The sequence below is a fragment of the Diadema antillarum genome, unplaced genomic scaffold, assembly GCF_040938485.1.
Source record: "Diadema antillarum isolate AM-2024a unplaced genomic scaffold, OU_Dant_1.0 seq00002882_RagTag, whole genome shotgun sequence".
In the NCBI taxonomy this organism is placed as follows: Eukaryota; Metazoa; Echinodermata; class Echinoidea; order Diadematoida; family Diadematidae; genus Diadema; species Diadema antillarum.
The window spans coordinates 323-10,621 of record NW_027273476.1 but is presented as its reverse complement, the minus strand read 5'-3'; the positions used below and the strand labels follow the sequence as shown (position 1 = coordinate 10,621).

Here is a 10,299-nt window from a genome sequence, read left to right as displayed (position 1 = left end):
AAACCATGCACATTAACATTGTTTATGACAGACATTCTCAAATCACAAAGAATACTTACAGGCAGACCGCGGGATCCTTCTCCTCCAGTGTCACCACGTCGGCCATTTTCGCCCTGCATTGGTGAGAGGACTTGTGGTGAACATTTCAAGTTTCCCAAAACTAACAACTTGAATTTCATCCGACTTAAAAGGACTAGAGGGTTGTCTCCCACATCCATAGAAGACATACCGGTAATGAAAACTGTGTCAGTGAGAAAGGTAATTTCTCTCATAGAACAGGTATCAAGATAATCATTGTCATGTTATAACATCAAACACTAGATAATTTTTTGTTCAAACACAATATAGACAATGTCAGTGTCTAAAATATCATGTTTAAACTATGCGAAAAAAAAGGAACGAATAGGGCAATGCAAAGTCAGTTGGACATTTTGTGTTGCTCTAGAATAATGAGTCGACATGCATCAACATGGAAGGGCTTCAGCGAAACCAGGGTCAGACAATGCGCACCATCTAGAATGGAGAAGGGGGCGTTAATGAAGCATATTATATTACTGCTCAATCAGAAGGGGAACACTAATAATGGGTCAACAAACTTACAGGCTTTCCAGCAAGACCAGGGGCTCCAGGACGTCCGGACATCCCTTTGTGTCCCTGAAATATACAAGAAAAGTTCGCGTTGATAATGTATTTCAGAGTCTTTAGTCAATTGGACTGTTCGCTAATAACGCTGTGTGATTAAAGTTAAGAGAAATAAAATGTATTGACTTTTCATCTAAACGTAATCCTCTTAACGGCAACGTTCAGCTGTTAACGAAGGGACATTAATATGTTCCCAAATATTGTTGGATATAATTACGATTTGATTCTTACAGATTAGAGGGCGGAATGACACCAGTGTGAAAATCTTTCTCGTACAGCTGTCATGTGTTACTTACTGGAACTCCTTGCGAGCCGCCTTCTCCCCTTGGTCCGGCGGGTCCAACAGGTCCCTATATAAAACACAAACAAATACTGGTACGTTACAACAGCACAGTCATAATCAGGTGTGTGTCTTTTCAGAATATCAACCTTTTTCTGCAGTCGCACAATACCTAAACGAGTATGTATTTCTACTACAGTATATGAATCAAGTAGCGACACATTCATTATAGATACAGATATTTCCTTCGCAAAACTATACGTATTAGTCATAATATGTAGAGTACATAAAACGTATAGATATAATCTGTGAAAGTAGATTACTGTCTATGGCGATACGAGTTTGAACTCCAACAATGTGATGGCAGAGATGTCGCAAAAGGTATAGATGGTTACGTCCTTGTGCAGCAATATTTGGCGATTTTCCCTTAAAAAATACTGTGTTTGTGTGTTTCGTCACGGTATCCTACAGAAAGTTCCATCCTTTATACAATAGTGAAAAAGCCTCCATGTACATCAATGAATGGAGCATTACAGTATACCTATTTCCAATAAATATGGGAATACTCTTGTGCCAACGTCAAGCTACATGTAACATGAAGGAAACTAAGGGAGTAAGCAACATTTTAAACGAATAACTATACTTCCATGTTTGCAATAAAGTGATCCGGATACGATGGCTGCTGGGACGTACGTCCCAGGTGCCTAACAAACTCCTACAGACAGTGAAATGCTACGTTCCGCTCTAGAATCACGATACTGAAAACGTCTTTGATAGATAGTTGTGTAGAGACTCCTGTTTGCTAGTCAAGAAACTATAAGGACTTCAGATTCACGTCTCACCAAAGGACCAGTGGCTCCCTCGTCTCCAGCGATTCCAACCGCTCCTTGTGCTCCTTGCTTTCCGCGTTGGCCTCGTTCTCCCTGGGCTCCTACAGGCCCAAGTGGTCCCTGTCGGTGTGATGGAGAACATATCAGAATTAATTGATGTTAAACCAACAAATGTAGACATAATCACCTGCAAGCGGTGTTTGTGAAATGATTGGTAACATTAACTATAGATGAAGTACGTTTAGGCATTCTATCATGATATCTGTAAACTGGATAGATCTCAAAGTACAATAAGAACTTGATGCCAATCTAATGCCAACAAAAATAATGACCTCTACTCCTCTACTTATCCGGATTATTTTGTGTAACTGTTTCCTGTAAAGTGCACAAAGTAGACAAATTGCAAAAAGCCCACAATGAAGAACTTACCCTCGGTCCCATCAGTCCATTGGTGCCGTCACTTCCCCGAGCACCAGAGTCTCCTCGAGATCCCTTAGCACCGGCTGGTCCCCGCGCACCGTCTTTACCGTCACGACCCTGTGAGGTGAAGGGACGATAAATCCACAATTTAATCCTAAACTGTCAACCTCACTCGAAAAAGGATATACTCCTCTTAAATTATCATTTCATTTGTTTATTTATCTATCTATTCAGTCTTATTAAAAAACAGGGTACTCTTTTCAGAGCCAAAAGGCCTGCTTTCAAAAAGAGCCCTGTTAACACAGATATACAACACAGATAGGAACTTATCATTTTTGAGCCCGATCATTTTGAGCCCGATGAAAACAAGTAACACAAAGAATATAAGATACTGGTGCGAGAAAGATAATTATAAATTATTGTTTATTCCGTTTCGTATGTAAATATACATATACAAGTGTCCTTGATTTTGTTTTAACTATCATCATCCATAAGGATACAAACAGAGAAATGAAAAACACAGAACTACGGGATTTTCTTTTCAATTTTGGGTGATAAGGAATTAGATGTGTATGTAGAACAAAAGATGATAAGTTGGACTTACGTCACTTCCACGGAGACCTGCCGCTCCAGGGGCTCCAACAGGTCCCCTTGGCCCGTCATCTCCTTGTGTTCCCGAGGGTCCATCTGGACCAGGAGCCCCGTCACTTCCCTTTAATTGATATCAAGCAACAAGTGCACATTTGTCACCAGATTAACTACTCGACAAACACCATTCTCATTTATCCATGAGAAATTGAATTGGTAGAATGAGATAAGGACTGTGTGTTTGAGATTATTCAATTCAATTCAATTCAATTCAAACTTTATTTCATTTTTCGAAAAGAACATAAACATTTCACTTTCTTTGGTAACAGAGTATAAGGTTACATATAATCAAAACAAAGTAAAATTACTTTGTACTTAAAAGTATTGAGTATACTTGTTTAACATCCGTCTCATAGTCTATCCATTTAGCGCTTACATTAGCAGTGGGACTAACTACTGGAAGTACCCTAAAAAAAGCCTGTTGCAAAGTTGTTTGTTTGGGTTTTATTTTTCAGAATGCTTTGATACTCAACATCACAATCACATGCCTAACGCTTCGGGTTTCCTGTTAAGAGAATGCGTCGAGGGAATGTAATAATCGATAGTGGCACGATGAATCTTATGCATTCTATTCACTAAATGTTGTTGTAAACTGGCTGATGAAAATGTAAAATGATTGGTTCCCTGGGCCTGTGAAGACTGGGAAGGCAGACTTACCGGTCGTCCGAATGCGCCGGCCGCTCCTGCAGCCCCCGTCAAGCCAGCAATACCCTGACAGATCAACACATCATGAGATATTAGTAACAGGTCTCCATGTCATCAGTGTCTTTGTATTTTCTTTATCATCTAATAGATAACAATCATTTTTACGAGTTTGTCTATGTGCAATGAATTTGTTACTTCAATTCAAGACAGTACTTGATTCTATTAGGTTTTTTGCAGCGATATCCGCGGCTGAATAGTCATTTACACTGGCTATGGTTATTTTTCCATAAATCTTGTTTTCTGTGGGTTTTTTAATTGTTCTTTAATGAATACAAAAAGAAAACTTACGAAACACCTTGAAGTAAACATTTTCATAGAAAATAAAGTAAAATAATGTTATAACATTTCTTAAGTCTACCATGTAATTACTGAAATTTTAACTTATTTTACTTTGAATACTTTAGTTACTTACTGATTGTCTTCTTCTGACCTCATTTAGATATAGCGAATGTCACAAAAAAAAAGAGACGACAAAATTTTTCAAAATTAAAACGATGTCATTCAGAGAGCGTTGAGTGACTCATCAGATCGCGATTCAAGATAAACTATAATCACTATGAAAAATCATTTATTCATTTATCTATTTATGTGTTATTCATTTATTCATTCATTTATCCATCTATCTATCTATTTATTCATTTATTTATTTGTGGTGGAGTATAGGAAGACAACATTACGTAAAAGGCATTGAAGAGCATACTGTCAATGAAACCGCGCTAACTTACACCAGGTCCAAGTATTCCAGCCTGACCGCGGGGTCCAGCTCCGCCACGAGGTCCCTACATGGTAGAACATGATATTATGTGGACTGAATTATAGCGAATGAGTTTATGCCAGAAATAAAAAAAAGCAGACATTATACATGTATACGCAACGATGACAAGGCAGCTGACACGAAATGCATTATTTTAGAGGGATGACTGTATAACATAATCATAGAAGCTCTACCACCTATCTATTCCCTGAGTACAAGAGATTCAACAGCTGCTTCTCACGAAAAAAAAAAATAAGTAAATAAAAAAAAAACTGACCACTTCCCTCGAACTTACCCCAACCTTTCAAGAAAGTTTGACGCTGGGATAAAATCCAGCCACAAGTTGGCAAAGTAAATCCTGAGAAATTCGAGCTTTTCCTCTCATTGATTGGACAGCAATGGCAACATTCATGTTTTTGTCCGAATAACTTTCATTTCGCTATTCGAGCAAGGGTACAGTACAAGGAAATGTATAAGGGCACTGAACCCGTGTGGGAAACGATTCTTTGCCGCCAAATTGCAAATGTTATCAAGATACGTTTCCATCTCTCCTTTTTGCCACCTCCCTCCCTCTCTCTCTCTCTCTCTCTCTCTCTCTCTCTTTGCCTCTCTCCCTCTCTCTTTTTCCCTCTCCTTTTCTTTAGGTTGAAAAGTATCAGGGAATGTGTGTAACATGACTCAGAAACTGTAGGCGTAATTTATTCCGTGGCCTTCCATCGTTCATCCTGTGAGTCTGCATATCAACCCGTCTCGATATGACCCGATCGGTACCAGAAATTGTTCGATTATGTGTATGCGTGTGTATTTGTGTATGCGCAACCTTGCGAGATGATGAAACACGTGTTTTCTTGTATTTAAGGATCACGATTGTGTCTTGATCCACTCCGCAAAACAAAACAAGACGAAACAAACATAACAAAACAAAAAACCTTGGCATCAAAGAAACACACGATTTTTCTTGATTAAACCACAGCCGGGGACTCACGGACACTGTGACTTGTGTTTCAATACCCCGACTATGATTGAGGGTGGAGGAAGGAAAGAGTAAAAAGGGGAGGCCACCGGACATTGATCTCGGACATTGGAGGAAGCTGAAAGAATGTTTGCTTTTCAAATCTTGGCAGTGTCTAAGAATTTAATCAAGCACGGGTTTGACTTTGATATATCACTACATTTCTGCTTCCTCTGGCTCACTTGAAATAATAATAAAAAGCAAAACAACAAATGTTTTTCAGTTTGAAACGCTCGATATGGATACATTATAGACACTTTGACAAGATCAGATGCTACCTTTAAGAAGCTATGACCTGATTGGACACTGAGGGCGGCCTACCTCCCATGTTCGGTCTCAGATTCTTGTCATAGTGGCTCTCGTTGACGAGATGATCCAGTATACGAGAGATGTTTGCCCGGGCTTGTTCTTCCTTCTCGAACTCTAGCCACTCCTTGTCGATGACGCTGGCGACGTCGCTCTCCCTAGTGACTTCATCCATACCTTCGCTGGTCGTCGTCAGAAAATCACAGAGTGTACTGTGAAGAAAAAGAAGATAAACAATTATCAATCTTTTCTCTTTGAACCCTATCCCCTTGAACAGCAGGCCCAAACAAACGTTCACTCACAGGCAGGGAGAGTGAAAGACAGAATATTAAACAGATTTACTTAAATAATAACAGAACATAATATAACAGAAATACAGACTTCTGTCCTTATATGCCTATACTGCAATAATATCTTTTCTTTTTTCCTTTGGTCGAGTAAAATCATAGTCTTTTTTTTATCCAGGGCATCCTCTTCATCGTTGCCATTGCTTTACCAGAGGACCTTGCTATTATTGTATATTACCTAAGCGTTGCCAAGTACCCATTTATACACCTGAGTTGAGAGGGACATGATGACACGACCATTTTTATCTCCCCTGTCTTCACTCCTTTTTTCCTATGGATTGGGCTTTCCAGCCCTGCGGAAAACTGGTACCAACAATAGCTCAATCCGTGTGAAGGACTTATAACCTCTCGCGGGAAAAGATGACGTCAGGGCCATAGGCTTACAACATTTGAACTGTCACTTTCTCTGGGAGTCACATGACTACTAATCAGAGCAGTGCATCAACATAATTATTCCCTACGGATTATGACAGTATCCGTGTTATAAAACAAAAATTAAAAGCCAAGGAATTTCTAAAATAAAGGAAATATACAATTCCCAATCTAGAAATAAGACAAGAAAAGATATTAGAAAGAAAAGGAACTTTGAGAAAGAGAGAAATAAAGAGAGATGTGATCGTAATACACACATACACACAACAATCATGCCTATTAGTTTATCTATGTATTTATCTCGTTACTCAGTAAGAGGTATATAAGAGGTATATAATAGTTAGATTGTGAACCAGTTGCAACAAATACAACTCGACGCGAGACTTTCAGTGATATGAAAGAGGTACTATCAAAACAAAAAAAGAATCGCATATTTTCTGTGTACGTGTGTATGCGTGTATACACATCTTTACGTGCCCAATGACTTTGAGTAAAATGCTAGAAAAAAAGGCTTATAAAAGATGATGAAGTTATTAATGCCAAACAATTTATTTAAATCGATAGAATTAAGAGGAGATAATGCTATTGTGATCAATGTGTTCATATTAGGAACACAAACACACATCAACTGAAGTTGATTGATGTTCGGCCACTTAGTGCATATGATAAAAACTACAGCAACAACAATGACAACAGGAGACAAACAGGCATCAGGGGGAAATGGAATGATATATGACGGTTTATTTCTGAATCGAAAGAGTGGAAGAGATCATTCTACATCCATGACTGCCAGTATGTGGGGCAGAACATTATTACACACATTCATCACAGGGTGGCAGAAAAGTTCGCCATGCACTCTCAAGGTTTGATGCATTGATAAGGGAATCGTCACCAATAAGTATTTTCTCTCTGGTGAAAATGTGTCGTGTCATGCGAATGGTGTGTGATGTAGTTGCTTTCTTTTTTATTCCGCTCTATATTTTCTTTCTTTTTCTATTTGTGATTAAAGTTCACCCTGTGCCGGATACTGTCGTTTCACTGGAATTGTATTTCATTATGAATGAGAGTGAGTTGAGAATCGACCACGTGTTGGGCCATGACGACACATAATCAGGGTTATTATGAATCACATATATTTTGGATTACATCCCATTTCAATAGTGACTTTTTCTCACCCTTTCTCTCTCCGTTACAGCTTTTGTCATTTTCTCTGAATAAAGATTCTCCAATCGATGACGTCACTGGAGCATTTTTTTTCTGGCTTTCTTGACCATAAACGATATTATGCGGCATCACACGGGGAGCCGTTCTCGTGTTACCCTCTGCACAATTCAACACCGCGAGTATCACGTAGCCTGCCTTCAAAAAAACACCACTCGTGAACTTACGATGCACTTTGGGGAAATCAGAGGCGAAAGAGATTTGGTGATGTCAGTTAGCAGCTCTTGAAAAGAAGGAGAAGAAAATATGACTGCTTGCTCGAGAATCTGCTTCATATCCCACCCCTTCATTGATTTTCTTTGCCCTCTATCAGTGGGGTCATTCCTCCTATCAAGAAGACAGAGAGAAGGGGGGGGGGGAGGTCCAGAGGCAGAGGGAGGGATGGGGAGACAGGAGAGAGAAGAGAAGTACGTATAACGTACGAATATAGTGTAATCGGATTTTAACCAGTAAGGATTGGTTCCTAACGCCGTGAAATCGGCAGTCGTGCGGCAATTATTACTATCTGTATTAGATCGATACATCCCGCTGAGCCTGACATGGTTAGAAGGAGGAGGAAGGTAGAAGGAGATGAGTATCAGAAGAAGTGCTTAGCCAATAATAAGGGATCAGATAGAGAGAAAGAGAGAGATAGATACAGATAGACCAACGGACAGATGAAGAGATTTATGACAACAATGTCTAGCGAGATTCTTTGGCTAGAGTACAGAAGATTAGGAGTCGTATATCTTTTTAATCGTGACACTTCTGTCCTAACTGCCTGATTGGTATTATTCCCAGGCTCTCAATTTCTTGACTTCATGAGATGATTCGTGATCGTTCGTTTGATGAATTACTTTCGCCCCACTCTACATTCATAAACCATGAAGGTGAACACAAGTTGGTAGAATATCAAAGACTTTATAAAGCTACAAGTTATACTAACCTCATCTGCTGATGGCAATATCGCCCTGTCTGTCTGTCTGTCTGTCTGTATCTTTCTCTCTCTTCCTTTCTATTTTTTCTCTCTCTCTCTTTTATCCTCCCTCTCTCTCTCCCTCTCTCTGTCTTTCTCTCTCATATGCATAGAAAGAAAGATGGAGAAGGACACAAGCGGAAATGATGGGAGAAAAATGGGGATAGACAGATAGATAGATATAGATACAGGGTCCAAACCGATTTTGTCGCCTTCAATCATGAAATATAGAAAGAAATTCTTCCCACCTGCGGCATTCATCACGCTTTCGTTGTCTTCCAATTTTTCAACCGGATATGAAAGTACACTTAGTGGTGTTGTCTTTTTATCGAAACCATTTAAGGTTTGATGATGGAAAAGAAAAAGAGAAATGTTCAAACCAGCAATGGGTTTCGAATTGCCTGCAGTTATTATTGCATAGGGTTGGCTAACTCCGTGACAGTTTTTTGGGATGGATGAAAGTCGGCGATACAGATGAAGATACGCTTGCGTACAATCCCCCGAGCAAATGTAATAATCTCGATGACACCAACCCGTGTATGCTGTGCACGTATGGCTGGATTTATACGACGTGTGTGCTAAAACCTGCAGGTGTTTAAAGCCAATAACATGCGGGGTATGTTGTTGAGATTATGTAGCGTTGGCTGCCCAAAAGAGGCAATATGTTTAGGAAGAAAAAGGAAAATACCGGGTCGTAGTGACGATAGGACCCCGAGGGTCACAAAATAATGCCTCAGTACCTGTTGGCTGGCTAACCACCTCACTGTCTGGGCATTGAACTACTAGCCAGCAAGTCAGACGCGAGTCTTGAAGCAGGTTTGATGATAAAATCTACCTCAAGACGAACTGTTTGGAGTTCATTGCGATTGATTAAGTGCACAATTCCAACACGTCCAATATTCCCAATAAAGTTTAGCCTACAGTTGTATAATATGACTCATGAAGTTGAGTCTACCCGTTGAGGACGGGCTGATTTTGCTTCAACACGCATTTCCCATAGACCCTTGCCCGAGTATACTCGGGACTCGTATTCAACGTGTTAAGAGATCCATGTAGGTAGATGAAATATTGTAAATTCCCTTTAGAGTAGATCTTTTAAGTCAATGATCGAATAAGTGAATCAATCAATCAATCAAGAAACGAATGGGTGAAAGTATGAACAAAAGCATGTGAAAGCATGCATAGCATAGAAGCAGGTGAAAGCATGCTAATGAAAGTATGCACAGTAGGATATTTTGGCCCAAGAATGTGGAATAGTCTCATAAATTCTGTTCAACAGTGCACTTCTGTCTGTTGTCTATCTGTCCAGACTCAAGAGAAAATATAAGTTATTGTAAAATCACAAAAATTTAATCCTGCCTAATTATCAAGATGTTATTGCTGCCAGTATACATTAATAATCGAGCTTTTTTGTTCTGCTTTTGGTTGCTTGTTCGTGTCTTGCTTCTAAGCATAAAAGTATTTTTTTATTATTATTATTATTATCAGGGATTTGAGGTAAATTTGGGCAGTTGTGAAGATACTAGCCAAAGCATTTAGTTAGCGACAACTGTGTGTATGGAAAAACCTCGTAGATTTGCGGTCTTACATGGTTTATACTGTACAATAAACCGAAATGAAATTAAATAAAGTGCGTATTGAGAGACAGAGACAAAGAGACATCCCATTCTGTCAGACAAATTAAGACCAAAAAAGTAGACATAGACATCACTAGTGAATGAAAAAAACCGGGTGCTGTTCGTTATTCCGAAGGTTCGCTATTCCGAAGGGTCGTTATTCCAAAGGGTCGTTAATCCGAAACACGCAA

At 39.4% G+C, this 10,299-nt stretch overlaps 1 protein-coding gene across 1 annotated transcript; it reads right to left on the bottom strand.

Moving 5' to 3' along the window:
- Positions 1-59: 59 nt before the first annotated feature.
- On the bottom strand, positions 60-5,772 carry LOC139715131 (uncharacterized; the record flags this gene model as incomplete). The annotated part of the gene is made up of 9 exons (XM_071626742.1): positions 5,587-5,772; positions 4,251-4,304; positions 3,478-3,531; positions 2,777-2,884; positions 2,182-2,289; positions 1,765-1,872; positions 939-992; positions 601-654; positions 60-113 (listed from the first exon to the last, which is right to left on the bottom strand). Coding segments are annotated over exons 1-9 (780 nt in total), but the record flags the coding sequence as incomplete, so codon positions are not given.
- Between the last annotated feature and the right edge of the window lie 4,527 nt (positions 5,773-10,299).